The sequence below is a fragment of the Plasmodium gallinaceum genome (assembly GCF_900005855.1).
Source record: "Plasmodium gallinaceum strain 8A genome assembly, contig: PGAL8A_v1_152, whole genome shotgun sequence".
In the NCBI taxonomy this organism is placed as follows: Eukaryota; Apicomplexa; class Aconoidasida; order Haemosporida; family Plasmodiidae; genus Plasmodium; species Plasmodium gallinaceum.
The window spans coordinates 1,041,636-1,057,763 of record NW_021628316.1 but is presented as its reverse complement, the minus strand read 5'-3'; the positions used below and the strand labels follow the sequence as shown (position 1 = coordinate 1,057,763).

Genomic DNA, 16,128 nt, shown 5'->3' with positions numbered 1-16,128 from the left:
TAACAAAAAAAAAAATAATATTTAAATGAATATGAAAAATTATATTTATATAAAGTACTATTTGTGATATATTCATTTTAAATGTATAAAATAGAAGATCATTAAAGATATAATACAAAAGATATAAGTTTTTATAAGTAAAATAAATATAAGTTACTTTTATTTTTATTACCTGTGATTTTTTATCTATAATTGCATGTTCAACCATAATTTTACAAATATTTTTTGCATCAAATATAGTCTTTTTTTTTTCAATGTTTACCATCCTTTCTTCCTATATATATAAAAATGTGAAAATAAAAAAAAAAAAATGATATATTTTTTTCTTTTGTAATTTTATTACATTAATTTTTTTTTTTTTTTTTTTTTTTTTTTTATATTACCTTTTTTGATAAATTTATTATCTCATTAATTATATGATTAACATCTACAAAACCAAAAAATCCATCAGTTCCCAAAATTATGAAATTGTCATTTGAATTTATTTGAAACTTTTTAAATGTTCCTGTACATAATAAGCCATATTTCTTTAATCTAAAAAAAAAAAAAAAAATTTTTGAAAAAAAATAAAAATGTAAGACTTAAAATATTTTTCTTTTTCTAATTTTTCAATTTACGATAAATCTCCAAAAGATCTAGTTACATCTATTATATCATTTATTCTTCCATTTTCTATTACACCTCCATTTTTTAATATCCTCTCTTTTTCTGATAATACCCAAGGCTTATGAATATCTACTAGTTCTATAGCTATACAGAAAAATTTAAAAAAAAAAAAAAAAAAAGAATAAAATAAAACAATATAAGATAATCTCTCTTGATATTAAACAATTTTTTTTATAAAATACCTTGATTAGCATTATTTAAATATCTACATAAATATGCAGAAGAGTCTCCTATGTTTATTATATAGGCATAATCATCTTTTATTAAAATGATAACACAAGTTGCACCATCTATAAATACATGAAAAAAGAAAATTAATTTAAATAAATTTCCATTTATATCTATGCTTTTGATTACGATAATTTTTATACATTTTCCTTTATTAAAATTTTTTTTATTTTTATCTATATTATTGATTATGTATTCATTTATATTAATATAATAGTTTAACCTCTGCAATTAGGATACTCAATAGACAAATTTTCATCAACTTTTTTACAAGCATTATTAACACCCTAATTTATGGTAACATAAAAAATTTCTACATAATATTAATAATGTAATATTTTTTTCTTTTTTTAAAAATTTGAGTTAATTAGTATTAAAAATATATATATATTCTCGTAAAAATATATGTTAAATGTTTTACAATTTTTATAAAGTGATCGGGTATAGGAAGAGTATCATCATATGTTTTTTGAATAGAAAAAAAACTATTTGATAATTCTTGAGCCAGATTTTTTTTTAAAAATATTGCAGTATTCTTGCCATTGTGCCCATCAATAAGGCAGAAGCAACTATAAATTAGAAGTAAAAAAAAAAAAAAAAATTATAAAAGTTTAAAAATATATAATATGACATATTAAAAAAAAATAAATTATCTACATTTATATTTTACGAGAAATTAAAATTAGGATGTAGACTTTTATTGAAGTTTTTTAAATTTTCACAAATAAAAAATTCATCTTCGTAAGTTTTTTTTACTCCTTTTTCGCCGTATCCATCACTTATTAAAGTATAATTTTCTAATAAAAATACGTAAATATATAAATATAATAAAAAACACATATATACAAAATTGTTTTCTAATATATGTAAATACTTAAGAATTGCAATCAAAAATTAAGAATTTACACTTTTATATACTATTTAATATAATTATGGTATTATTTATCAATATAAATATATATATATATATACATATATATATATGTGTATATTTTACAATTTTGTAAATAATTCTAATTATTAATTTTATATAAAAAGATAAAATTTATTACTCATAGATATTACATGTGTTCCGTTAACTATTGGCATTTTATTAAAAGAAAACAATTAAAACAATTTAATTTAAATTAAAATTAAATTTTTAATATAAGGAATTCAAAAAAATAAAGAAAAAAAAAAGTTGGGCATATATCTTTAAAAATATACTTCAAAAAATAAATTTTCTATTAAAAATTACACTAAATATAATTTAATAAAAATTAAAAGTATATCATATTTTGTTGGAATCAAAATTAACTGAAACAAAAAAAAAAATTATTCCATATTTATATATACTTTTTTTTTTTTTTTAAAATATATTTATCAATATTTTCAATGATTTTATTTTTTCTTTAAATAAAATCTTTCATTAGTATACTTCTATGTAAATCAAATTAAAAAAAAAAAAGGAAGCAGCATATGTTAAAGTTACGTTTTGCTTGTTTATTATAATATATCTTTACCTTTTTATTTTTTATTAATTTTTTTTATTTATATTTATTTATATAAATATAATTTTGTTTTTTTTAAATTAAAATTAATAATTTTAATGAATTAAACCTTCATTAATACATAGCAATTTTTGTATAAACAAATACATTTATAAAATTAAAACAAAAATAAATAATAGAAATTTAATTTTTCTTTTATTATTAGTCTAATATAAAATATTTTATAATGTGTAATATTACTAATCCATAAAATTACGTAATACAAAAAACAAAAGTATTATATTATTCTTACATATAATAATACTAGTTTTGAAATATCCTAAGTTGTTTTTAGATGTTATAATAAAAAAATGTGTTAATATATGTAAAAATGCTTATCTCATTGAAAAAGTAATACATAATTATTTCTTCTTTCTAGTAAAAAGAAAAAAAAAAAAAAAAAAAGTGTTGTGCTTATCTGACATGCATTAATACATATTTTATTTTTATATATTTACAAAATATAATAAAAAGAAATTAATTTATACTGTATATACGAATATTTAAGGTAAATTTCAAAAAATATGTAATACATATTGAATAAAATATCCAAAAAAAATATCAAATGTAAACAGATTCTTTGTATTTTTAATTTATATTAGCTTAAAAAAAAAAAAAAAAAAATTATTTTATGTAACTAATATATATAATTATTTATGTAATTAAAATAAAACATAATAAGAAATATCATATAACACAAATCCAATTATTAAAAATACTTTGGATATCCTATTAATTTAAAATTAAATAAAATAAAAAAAGCATAATATATATTTACATTTATTATTCATTCAATCTGTATAAATACAAAACTATATATTATTTCTTTTAAACATTAATATTATAAATAAACTTTATTATAGCTCCTATATTTTTATTATTAAAGATTGTTGGTGTTTTTTTTGTTTTTTTATTCATACCATTTAATAAATAAATAAAAATGGTATTTTATTTTTATTTATAAGAACGTTAAATTAAAGAAAGAATATAATTTTAAAAATATAATTCATCATGAATATTTTAATAAATAATACAGACAAGTATTAGGTGTCTTATTTCTTTAGTACTTTACATTTTCTTGAGAGTATCTAATGATATTTACTTTTAAGAAGCATTAATAGTATATATATTTTTTTTTTATATAATTGTTAATGTATTTAAAAAAAAATTTATAAGGATATTTATATCAAGAAAAAATCTAAGCATATTGAGATATTCATGTAAATTAATATTTACTGTTAATAACAAAAAAAAAAAAAAAAAAAAAAAAAAAAAAAAAGCTATAATTAGCTAAAATAGAAAAATTATAATTTTTTGGAAAGAAAGAAAAATAATAAACTATATTTTTTTAAATGAAAACTTTTTTTCATATATTTAGTAAGTGGTATTTTACTTTTTTCCTTTGATACCTTAGTGTGATATAAAATGTTAAGAAAATTTTCCTAATGTTTTTCTTTTTGCTTTTCTTATTACATTTTATATTTTTATAGGCCTATATTTTAAAAAATTTTAAATAATATTTTATACAAAATATCTGTATCAAAATAAAAATTTTGAATAAATAACTATTCTATTACATAATTTTTTTAACATATATATTATTTTAATTTTTAATAATTTTCATCATAATTTTGCTATGTGTTTTAATTATCAACTTCGATCTTAATTTTTTTTTTTTTTTTTTAAATGTATATTCAATTAAATTTAATTCGATATTATCTATTTTTCACATAGTGTAAATAAAAAAATTTAAATATATTTATTTTCTGGAAAAAATATAGACAGATAAGTTTTATTTTTTTAAAAAATATTGTTTTTTTTCTAATTTATTTCTACATTACGTTGATCTAAGAAAGCCTTCTTTTCACCCTTCTTTTTTTTATGACTTTCTTTTTTTTTTTTTTTTTTTTTAATTTGGATTTATTATTTTTTTTTTTTTTTTTTTACTAACATAAAATTATTCAAAAAAATGTGAAAAGTGCTTTTTTAAATAAAAAAAACTTTTTAATAGTATAAAACATAAAAACCATAAAGTATATAAAAATATATATATATTTTTTTTTTTGCATTAATGGAATAATGAATATGCAATTTTTATAGTATTTTATCAACTTGTAATTTGTTCGTTTTTGGTAAATAAAAAAATATATCTAAGAATTAATAAAAACATATTACATAAAATTTTTTTTCTTTTTTGATATAAATAATTTCATCTTATGTTTAAAATAAACTTTTATTTACAATAAATCTAGATAAAAATTAAAATAATATTTATACGAACAATTATATTTATTTCATATATAAATATTTTTTTATTTGTATGTTTATATGTATGAATGTATGCAATATCAAGTTTTTGTCATAATTTAATAAATAGCAATTGATTTTTTATAATTTTTTTTTTCCAGTTAACCATTTAAGAAAAAAATAATTTATGTATGTATATTTATTTATAATAAATATATTTTTTATTACATTTTTACAATAAAAAACGTTCTATATATATCTCTTTTTTTTATTTTAAAATTTTTATAATTTTATGGTAGATATAATTTACCCATTTATTTTATTTTACATTTTTATTTATTTATTTATTTTTTTTTTTTTTTTTTTACCTACTTTTTTATATCAATTCTCATTTTTTAAATATTTATTTTTTACTTTGGTTAATTAAATCTTAATTATGTATATTTTTACTATTTTTTGAATATGTTATTATGAAAAATATATATTTGAATAAAAACTTCAAAAAATAGTTATTTTTTTTCACATTTTATTTCATACATTCTTAGTTAAATAAAAAATTATATATAATATATATAAATACCATTTGCATTTTGTTTTATAATATTCATTTTTATTTATATTAAACATAATAATGTATTTGTAAATTTATTATTAAAAGCTTTATATCATTTTTATATTTTTGTTAAGCATATTTTTCTTTCATTTTTTTTTGAAAAACTATTTGTGCATAATTATATATTATACGTAACTTTTTTAAAATCTCTCATTTATTTTTTGGACATTTATGTTTATATATAGTTTTTTAATTATGTTCAGTGAGCATGTTTTAAATAATACATTAACTTTGTTTTTTTTACGCATACAACTTTTTTTTTTCAATTTATTTTTAAATGTTGCATCAATTTTTCATAATTTCCTTATAAACTTATGTAAAATAAAATTTCTTAAAAATATAAAAAAATATCAAATATTTTCTAGAGAAAAAAAGAAAAAAAAAATTGTTTTTGGAAAATTGAAACAACATAATTTTAAAAATAATTGATAATCCTATAATACTTTGCATAAAGAAAAACAAATACAAGATACAGAAAAAAAAAAAATTTAAGAAATATAAATTTAAGAAATATAAATTTAAGAAAAATAAATTTAAGAAACTGTAAGAAAAATTAAACTTTGGTAAATGTAAATAAAAAAAAAAAAAAAAAATAAAATAAAATAAAATAAAATAAAATAAAATAAAATAAAATAAAAATACAAAATATAGGAAAACCCATACATTAATAAAACTTAATTGTACGGAAAAAGTATTATAACATATATAATTTAAAAAAAAAAAAAAAAAAAATACAAAAAAAAATTATAAATATGAATTACAATAATAATAATATAAATACTAATCTTAATAAAAATGAAGATCAAAGAAATAATTATTTAAGGAATAATTATATACCTAACATAAACGATGCTTCATATAGAGATAACATTAAAATTGACGAAAATTCGAGTGCGAATGTTTTTACACAAATGAGAAGTAAAAGAGATCCAGATAGCAATATAACTACAACTAATAGAGAATATTATGAAAATAATATAAATAAAAATAGTTATATAAATGATAATATAAGAAATATGGATAATAATAAGAACTACATAAATTATATAGACAAAAATAATATTGGTTCTCCAGAAAATTATAAAAATAAGTATACCAGTAGTTATTATGAAAAACAGAATAACGAAAATAATTTTATTCATCAACAAAAAAAAGGAGGAAATTTTATGAGTAATATAAATAAAAATAAATATGAAAATGGCATAGTACCAAATAACCAAAGAAATAATAACAATAATAACAGCCAGGAAAAACCAAGATATAAACCCCCAATGTTAAGAAATCAAAATATGTATAATAGAAATAATATGAATAGGATGAATTATAATAAAGGTGCTAATCCAATTTACAATAGAAATTATAATATTCCGAAAACAGCTTGGGCAAATAGAGATAATAGAAGGTATTATGCTGAGAAGGAGGAAGAAATTTTCTCAAATGTAAGAAGTGAAAAAGGAGTAAACTTTGAATTATATAATAGTATACCAATAGAACTAAGTGGACATAGTAGTGAAAATATATTACCAATAGAAAAATTTGATGATCCAGCTCTTAATTTAAGCGATTTACTATTATCCAATATAAAAAAAGTAAATTATGATAAAACAACACCAATTCAGAAATATAGTTTAAGTATAATTATGAATAAAAATGATTTAATTGGTGTTGCTCAAACTGGTAGTGGTAAAACTGCAGGATATCTATTACCTATTATTAATCATATGTTATTAAATGATCCACCTAAACACACTTTTTATGATGATAATAATAATAATAATTCTAATTATTATTTCAATAAGGTATGCTTACCTATTTGTTTAATTCTTGCACCTACAAGGGAATTAGCAGTTCAAATATTTTATGATGCAAAAAAATTTTGTTATGAAACAGGGATAAGACCAGTTGTTTTATATGGTGGAAATAATATAAAAACGCAATTGTCCAATCTAGATAAAGGTGCTGATATAATAGTTGCTACTCCTGGAAGATTAAATGATATTTTAGAAAAGAAGAAAATAAGATTATTCTTAACATCTTTTTTAGTACTTGATGAAGCAGATAGAATGCTTGATATGGGTTTTTCTCCACAAATAAGAAGTATAATAAACGATTATGATATGCCAGGTAATGATAATGACGCAGATACTAATGAAAATAGATTAGAATATAAGAAATATTGCAATGAAGTTATAAAAAGACAGACTATTATGTTTAGTGCAACATTTAGAAAAGAAATTCAGGTATTAGCAAAAGAATATTTATGTAATTACACCTATTTATTAGTAGGTAAAGTAGGTAGTACTCATGAATATATTAAACAAAACTTAGTATATGTAGAAGAAGAAAATAAATGTAATTATTTAATAAATATATTATCTGAAAATAATAACGGACTAACAATTATATTTGTTGAAACGAAAAGAAAAGCGGATATTATTGAGAGATATCTAAATAATAAAAAATTAAATGCTGTTTGTATTCATGGAGATAAAAGTCAAGATGAGAGAGAGAGAGCTTTGAAATTGTTTAAAAGAGGAATTAAAAATATTTTAGTTGCAACAGATGTAGCAGCGAGAGGATTAGATATATCTAACATTAAACATGTAATTAATTTCGATTTGCCAAGTAACATTGATGATTATATTCATAGGATTGGTAGAACAGGAAGAGCAGGAAATATCGGTATAGCAACTTCATTTGTAAATGATGATAATAAAAATATTTTTAAGGATTTGTTAGCAACATTAGAAGAATGCAATCAATTCATACCTCACTGGTTTTTTAATTTAGTTATGAGATATACTGCTAGTGCAAGAGCTAATAGGAATTATAAATATAAATCAATTAAGAATAAAAATAATTATTCTAGATATACAAATAATAATAATACTATGGCTAATAAAAATATGAATAGCAACCCATTTAATAATAACAATGCATATAATAATTCTGCTTACAATAACAATGGATATAATAATGGTGGAGGTTTTTCAAGTAACCCATATAACAATTTGTATGCTAATAATTATAATAATAATCCTTATAACAACTCTAGTAATAATAATAACTTATTTAATAATAATAAATATAACAATAATTACAACCAAAAAAAATTTGAAGAACCCACATTTCATAGAAATAATTATCATAATACTGATGATAATAATGATGAATGGTAATTGAAATGAATATTTTTTTATTTTTGTACATCTGAGAAGAATTTAAGAATTTTATTTTAATATATATTATATATTTTTAATGATATTCTTTTCTAGAAAAAAAAAAAAATAAAATAATACACAAAATGTATTATTTTATATTTACTATTTAAAAAATACATTTAAAATATTATTTTTGTGTAAATTTTATATTTATATGTGTATTATTTTTATTCATGATATCCATAAAATATTTCATTTTTCATTTTTTTTTTTTTTTTTTTTTTTTTTTTTTTCTATAACAATTTTATCATTATATTAAATATTAATATAAATATATATATATATATATATATATATATATATATATATACTTAAATTTGAAGAAATTGTTTTTATGTTAGATATTTTAATTTTATTATGTTACTTCTCAAAACAATTTGTACAAAAGAAATTTTTTATTATGTATATGCATAAAAATATATTATTTCGATTTTTGCTATATATATACATATATATATAAATTTTAATTATTGAAATCATTGTGTAAAAAAAAAAAAAAAATAAAATAAAATAATTAAAAAAATGTCACTTACATGAGTAAAAAAAAAAAAAAAAAAGAAAAAAAAAAAGAATTAACCTAAATAATTAAAATAATAATTGTATTATATGTATTTTAAATTCTTATATTAAACTTTAAACATAAGAATATTAAATTTCATAAAGAAAAGACAATCTTTTTATACAATTTTTTTTTTATTAATTATCATTATTCAAAAGATTGTGGTATGAACTATATTTATATATAAAATAATTAAATTTTATCGATTTGTTATTATTATTATTATTACATTTTTTTTTTTTTTTTTTCTTGCGAAATTAATTGTGAAAATGAAAATATACACAATCATGAGATTGCGTTTTTTCATTTTAAAATGCCAATAAAGGTGGAAGATTAAAAATGTATTAAAATTAATTCAAAAATAAACAAATCATTATGTTATTTTTAAAATAATAATTTATTTTATCGTTTATAAAATAAGGATTTTTAATAAAAAAAAAAAAAAAATAAATAATTTCTTGATACTAATAAATATAGGTAAGTACTTTTAATGTAATTATTAAGAGAAATCTTTAAAATACTTTATTTTTCAAATATATATAATCATCTGGTTCTTCTTTTTTATATCTAAAAAACATAATTAAAAAATTCAAAAATATATAAGAAATTAAAATAAATAATATATATTTTTCTTTTAGTGATTACATTTCATCTACATAAATACATATTCCTTCTTCGTTAATCTTTTTTAAGTTTAGTTGAATTAATTTACTAATAGTATTACGGCTTAGATACAATGTATGAAGATATAAAAAAGAACAAGATGCTATGAAAAAAAGAAAAAAAATTATATTTATAAATATATAAAAACAAGAATATTCAATGTTTATTTTTTTAGTATTTAAATTACTTATTACACCAAGAAATGAAGGTAGGAAAGGTCTGAAAAATAAAATTTGGGAAAAAAAATACAAAGTGTAAATTTTTATAAAATATGTAATAATAATATCATAATAAAAAACAACATATTATATAATAGATAAATATAGAAAACTAACCTAAAAGCAAAAAATTTAAATCGTTTTAACTTATAGAAAGATGTTTGGATACCTATTAAAAAAAAAAAACGATAAATTCATGTAAACAAAATTGATGTAATCAACGAACAAAATTTTGTTTTCACTATTAGATTACCTAATGCCGTTAAAAAGGCTAATGTATGAGAAATATACTTATTTTCATTTATAACTTCTAATTCTTCATTATTTATCTTTTCTTTACTAAAATTCGCATGTTCATACAAAATAATATTAATTTTTAAAATCAATTTTATTTTTACTTTAAACTTTATAAATTTTTAATAATTGTATGTTATTTTTTTTTTATTATTTTTTTCTTTTTCTTATTTTTACTTGGTATGTACAAAATTATTTACTTTTCGTATAGTTTTATAGCAAGACAAAGTTTTATATATGTCATGAAATAGTTCAAACATTTTTCTTAAAAAGTAAACTAATGATAAAATTCTAACTTTTTTTTTTTTTTTTTTTTTCTATCTATATATTTATATATATGTATTTACAAAAGTATAGAAAATATTCTCTTATATAAAAATAAAAGGTAATATTTAATTCAAAAAAAAAAAAAAAAAAAAAAAAAAAAATTCTAATAAAAATTAAAAAAATCTTTTTGAAACACTAATTATATATGAAATAATACAATAATTAATTTTTAACAATTCAATGTCATTAAATTCATATATATTAATCTTCGTGTTTGTTTTATAAACTAAGTTTTTATGTTTTTATAAAAATATATAGAAAAGTGCTTATATATTTAAAATTATCTCAATTTAAAAAAAAAAAAAAAAAAAAATAAATATAAAGCATTTATAAGAAATATGACTAATTCTGTGAATAGTAATAAAAGGAATATAGCTGTTTTAAATTTCGGAACAAATGATAAAGATAACTCTATTGTCATTTTGGAGACAGCATTATATCTAGTTGAAAAATATGTTGGTAAGAACAGAAAAAGTAATGAAGTTTTTAATTTTGAATGAAAAATAGAAATATTAAAAAGATGTATACTATTGTGAATAATTTTATTTTTTTATTAAATATAATTACATTAATTATTTTAATAACTTGACATATTATTCATTAAATCTATATATATATGCACTTTTTTTTTTTTATGGGGAATTTATTATAAAAGGGAATGTTATTAATACTTCGTACATCTATGAAACAATGCCTGAATACCTAATACTAGATGAAACAGAAATAACAGAAAATATAACTGATGAAACTTGTGAAAATTATGAAAAGAAGGATATTAGTTGGTTAAATGAAATGATTAAAACATTAGAATCCTCTAGGTATGAAGAGAATAATGATTTAATTCACGAATGTTACGAATTTGAGAAATTTTTGAAGAATGAAAATTTAAATGAGAGTATCATAAATGAAGTAAGTGTAGATGATTATGAAATGGAATCTAAAAATTTAATAAAAAAAAATGATGAAACTTTTAAAAAAAATTTAGAAAAACATGAGAGGAAATATTATACTAAATATTTTTATAATATAATAGTTGTGGTTAGAAGTTTTGTTGAGGATCCTTTGAGTATGCTTATAATTTTAAAATATATTGAACGGTTAATGGGAAGACAAAGCATAAAGAACAGATTAAAATTTGAAAATCGCTTAATAGATATAGATATTTTATTTTTTAATAGCTACACTATTTTTAAAAAAAAGATAGAATTGGACAAACAATATGTATATAAAGTAATTTCAAAATATATTAATATTGAAAATTGTAGCAACAAAAATTTTGAAATACTTGAAACATTAAAAGATGAAATTGAATTTTTATCTATTCCTCATATGTATACAAAATACAGATATAGTATATTATTATGTTTAAATGATATTATTCCTCAGTATAAGCATAAGGTATTAAAAGAAAAAATCAGCATATTATATAACAATTATGTTAAAAATTTTGAAAACATTCATAAAATAAATATTAAAAAGAATAACAAGAGAATATATGTACTAAAAGATAAACCGTTATATTTAAAAGAAAAAACACAAATTGTGGGAGTATTAAATGTAAACTATGATTCCTTTTCCGATGGTGGATTATTTGTAGATCCTTCAAAAGCAGTAGAAAGAATTTTTGAAATGATAAATGAAGGAGCAGATATAATTGATATTGGTGGAGAATCATCTTCTCCCTTTGTTGTTCCTAACCCAAAAATTAGTGAAAGAGATTTAGTTATACCAGTTTTAAAATTATTTCATCAAGAATGGAATAAACTTGAAAGTGAGTTAGAAAAAAATATCATAAAACCTATTATAAGTATTGACACAGTACATTATAACATTTTTAAAGAATGTGTTGATGAAAATTTTGTTGATATTTTAAATGATATAAGTGCTTGTACAAATAATCCAGAAATTATAAAATTATTAAAAAAAAAAAGTAAATATTTAAGTGTTGTTTTAATGCATAAAAGAGGAAACCCACATACGATGGACAAATTAACAGATTATAATGATATCGTTTATGATATTAAAAATTATTTAGAGGATCGATTAAATTTTCTTGTTTTGAATGGAATACCACGTTATAGAATTATTTTAGATATAGGATTAGGTTTTGCAAAAAAACACGATCAATCAATTAAGTTATTAAAAGATATTCATGTTTATGATGATTATCCTCTTCTTATTGGGTATTCAAGAAAAAGATTTATTACATATTGTATGGAAGAAAATAATTTAACTGATAGGAAAAAAAAAATGCTTGAAGAAGAAAAAAGCGAGAATGAAAATAAAACAAAAGAGTGGGAATTTAAAATGAATAATATGAGGAAAGATAAAGATCAGTTATTATATCAAAAAAATATATGCGGTAATCTTGTAAAAAAAAAAAAATACTTCATCTTTTAAATCATTTTTAAGTTATTAATTTTTACTTATTAAAACTATTTGTGAACATACGTATATTTACGTGTTTATACTTTTATATGTGTATTTTTTTTTTTTTTTTATTTTTACATAGGTGGATTAGCTATTGCCTCATATTTATTTTATAAAAAAGTTGATTTAATAAGAGTTCATGATATTTTAGAAACCAAAGCTGTTTTAGATGTATTAACAAAAATACATAAATCATAATAATATTTTGAAGGAAATAAATATTAATCTTATTTTTACTTTTTTATGAGTATTATTTAAACAGTAAATTTGTTATATTATAAAAGTTTCTTTCTAACATACTTTTTTTTTTAATTCTATTTATTAATCAAGTAAGTTGTATATATATATATATATATGTATTACTTATAAAGAAAATAAATTACATAGAAAAAATATATATATTTTTAAAATAATATTCAACTTTATATTTCTTTATTTTTTGTTTCTTTAATAAAAATTTTAAATATTATAAACTAACAACTTCAAGAGAATTTTTAATATTTCATTTTAATTAACATTTTCTTATATATACAAAAACATTGAATTTCTCTTTATAGTAAATATATCTAATTATAATAAATGAAAAAATAAACCTTGTTGTTCATTTTTATATATATGCATTTTTAATTTTTATATTTAAAGAAGGGAAGAAACATTTATTTTAAAATAAAAATAAATAAAAATATTTAATTTTTTCTATACAAATAATTGTTACTTTTTTTTTTTCTATTTTATAGTCAGTTTTTTTTGTCTCCAATACGTTTAGCCTATTTATCTTTTTTTATTGTTTTAGTTTATCTTAATTCATTTCATTTTTATTAATCCTTTATTTATTATTATAATATCTTTTTTTTTTTTTTTTTTTTCCCCTTGTTCAATAACTTATTTTTTTTAATCTTTTACTTCATATTTATTTTGTTCTTCATCATTATCATCATCAATGTCTTCATCATCATCATCTTCATCATCAATGTCTTCTTCATCATCATCTTCTTCATCATTATCATCATCATCATTATCATCATCATCATTATCATTATTATGTTCATTTTCATAGTCCTCTTCATTGTTTTCTTCTGTTGATCTTTTATTTAAAATATTTCTTTTTTTTGATTTTTTTTTTTTTTTACACACACTTGATTTAAGAGAAAGGTGCTTATGTGATGACGCGTAACATTCTCTTGATTCGTAGACTATTATAGGAAATGATCCATATGTATTTTCACCACTAAAATTAATTGAATAAATATTATTTAGAAAGGATATAAATTTTCTCATTGAAAAAAAACTCATTATTTTTGGCTTATTCTTATTAAAGGTATTGCAATCAATAACAACTATATCATATGTATCATCACAATTAAATATGTAAATCCCATAAGAATATTTTATTTTTATAATAATATATAATTTAAAATAAAATTTCTCGTTATTTTTTTTACTTCCATTAGTTTTCACCTCCTTATTCCTATTACATTCAATAAAATTCGTATTTTCAATTATGTTTACTAATTCATTTAAAGATTCTTTAAAGTTACTAGTTTCTATATTTTTTATTTCTTTTAAAAATTTGAAATCTCCTCTTTGGCCATAATACTCTTTTTTAAAATCTTTTTTGGAATATAAACATTCTAATATAATAGATAGAAGTAAATCTTTATCCCTTGATTCAGATCTATACATCTTCAAAAAAAAATGAAAAATGCAAAATTCCACTTCTTCATTATTTAATTCTACCTCTAATTCATGAATGCATTCACACCAATCTGCCTAGAAAAATAAAAATGTATTATATATATATGTAATTTTTTTAAACAAGATTTTTAAATTTATATAAAATGCTTTGTAAAAATAGATAAATAAAAGTATCTTTTTCTTATTTATATTACATGAGGATTAAAATATTTTGAATCTAGAGGAACTTCTGTAATTAAATCTCCATTTTTTTTAAGTATTTTATCAAATACACTAAATTCACATATATTTTTTCTATTTTTATTGTAATCTTCTATATAATTTTTTTTTAATGTAATATTTTTCCTTTTATTTTTTTTATCTAATTCATCAAAAAAATTTAAGCAACAGCATTCAAGTTGCTTATAAATATAAGTTAAAAAATTTCCATTATATATTTGTGTATCTTCCTTTTTTATCTCATCTAAGTTATTTTCTTCATCTATATCAAAGAAATCATTAAGAGGGCAAGCTGATGTTTCAGACATTATCCTTTATAAAAGAATTTTATAAATATATAAAAATAAATAGAATAATTCTTTAAATGTCTTAAATATAAAAAAAATTCCATTTCAAATAGTCATTATCATGCTTATTTTATAGAATTTTATTCTTTATTATTTTCTATTTTTTGATAAATTTATTTTATAATTGACACCTTTCTTTATATCTTCATTATATTTAACTATTTTGTTTATTTTTTTTTTTTTTTTTTATTTCTTTATTATATATGTGTTTTGAAAATAAAGTTAAAATTAGCAATTTTTGAAATATGGAGAAATTAAAAATAATATTCAATTGTATAAATTTAATAGCATTGAACAGCAAATAATTTCTGTATAAAATATATAAATGTATATTTTTAGTAATTCTATTTTTATTTTAAATTAATTTTTATATATACATTTTTCTTAAGGAAATGTTCATTTCTTTGATCTCAATTTTTATATAACATCTTTTTCGTCTATATTAATAATAAACAAAAAAAAAAAAAAAAAATAATGTTTTGATATATATAGTGTGCAAAAAAAAAAAATTTATATATATATATATATGCATATTTTATTTCAATAAAAGTATAAGAAAACAAATTTCATTTCTTCTAAAAGAATAATAGCTATTTGACATTTAGATAATTTTTTCAAATTGGATGAATTTTTTTTTTTTTTTTTGAAGTATTACAAAATCTCTTAAAATTTTGAAACAACTTACCCCTTTAGAATAATGCACATGTTATAAATAAAAATAAATAAATAAATAAATATATATAAATATATATATATATCTTATTTCTATTTATTAATTTCACAAGTTTTTTTGTGCATTATTAATAAAAATTGTATGATGATAAGAAATATAGAACTTCATGACATTATTGTAATTTTTCAGAAATATTACG

At 17.5% G+C, this 16,128-nt stretch overlaps 5 protein-coding genes across 5 annotated transcripts in view; 2 read left to right on the top strand and 3 right to left on the bottom strand.

The window, feature by feature from the left end:
• The window catches only part of PPM7 (protein phosphatase PPM7, putative), a gene marked incomplete at both ends in the record, with an annotated part of 2,055 nt that extends 72 nt beyond the window's left edge, over positions 1–1,983 (bottom strand). The window contains 8 exons of the mRNA XM_028674094.1: positions 173–274; positions 384–534; positions 618–750; positions 849–956; positions 1,118–1,181; positions 1,316–1,463; positions 1,565–1,691; positions 1,947–1,983. Coding sequence (XP_028530481.1) covers positions 173–274; positions 384–534; positions 618–750; positions 849–956; positions 1,118–1,181; positions 1,316–1,463; positions 1,565–1,691; positions 1,947–1,983 — 870 coding nt within the window. The remainder of the gene's footprint in view (positions 1–172; positions 275–383; positions 535–617; positions 751–848; positions 957–1,117; positions 1,182–1,315; positions 1,464–1,564; positions 1,692–1,946) is intronic.
• A 4,052-nt stretch (positions 1,984–6,035) lies between these two features.
• Positions 6,036–8,462, top strand: PGAL8A_00525500 (RNA helicase, putative; the record flags this gene model as incomplete). The annotated part of the gene is made up of 1 exon (XM_028674093.1): positions 6,036–8,462. The coding sequence occupies one exon, from the start codon at positions 6,036–6,038 to the stop codon at positions 8,460–8,462; it is 2,427 nt and encodes an 808-aa protein (XP_028530480.1).
• A 1,113-nt stretch (positions 8,463–9,575) lies between these two features.
• Positions 9,576–10,498, bottom strand: PGAL8A_00525400 (conserved Plasmodium protein, unknown function; the record flags this gene model as incomplete). The annotated part of the gene is made up of 6 exons (XM_028674092.1): positions 9,576–9,630; positions 9,709–9,829; positions 9,914–9,945; positions 10,062–10,113; positions 10,198–10,283; positions 10,416–10,498. 6 exons carry the CDS (start codon positions 10,496–10,498, stop codon positions 9,576–9,578), a joined length of 429 nt encoding a protein of 142 aa, XP_028530479.1.
• A 405-nt stretch (positions 10,499–10,903) lies between these two features.
• Positions 10,904–13,193, top strand: PGAL8A_00525300 (bifunctional enzyme of folate synthesis, putative; the record flags this gene model as incomplete). Its single annotated transcript, XM_028674091.1, has 3 exons — positions 10,904–11,024; positions 11,221–12,927; positions 13,078–13,193. The coding sequence occupies 3 exons, from the start codon at positions 10,904–10,906 to the stop codon at positions 13,191–13,193; spliced, it is 1,944 nt and encodes a 647-aa protein (XP_028530478.1).
• Positions 13,194–13,886: 693 nt separating this feature from the next.
• PGAL8A_00525200 (conserved Plasmodium protein, unknown function) lies at positions 13,887–15,217 on the bottom strand (the record flags this gene model as incomplete). The annotated part of the gene is made up of 2 exons (XM_028674090.1): positions 13,887–14,765; positions 14,885–15,217. The coding sequence occupies 2 exons, from the start codon at positions 15,215–15,217 to the stop codon at positions 13,887–13,889; spliced, it is 1,212 nt and encodes a 403-aa protein (XP_028530477.1).
• Positions 15,218–16,128: the final 911 nt, after the last annotated feature.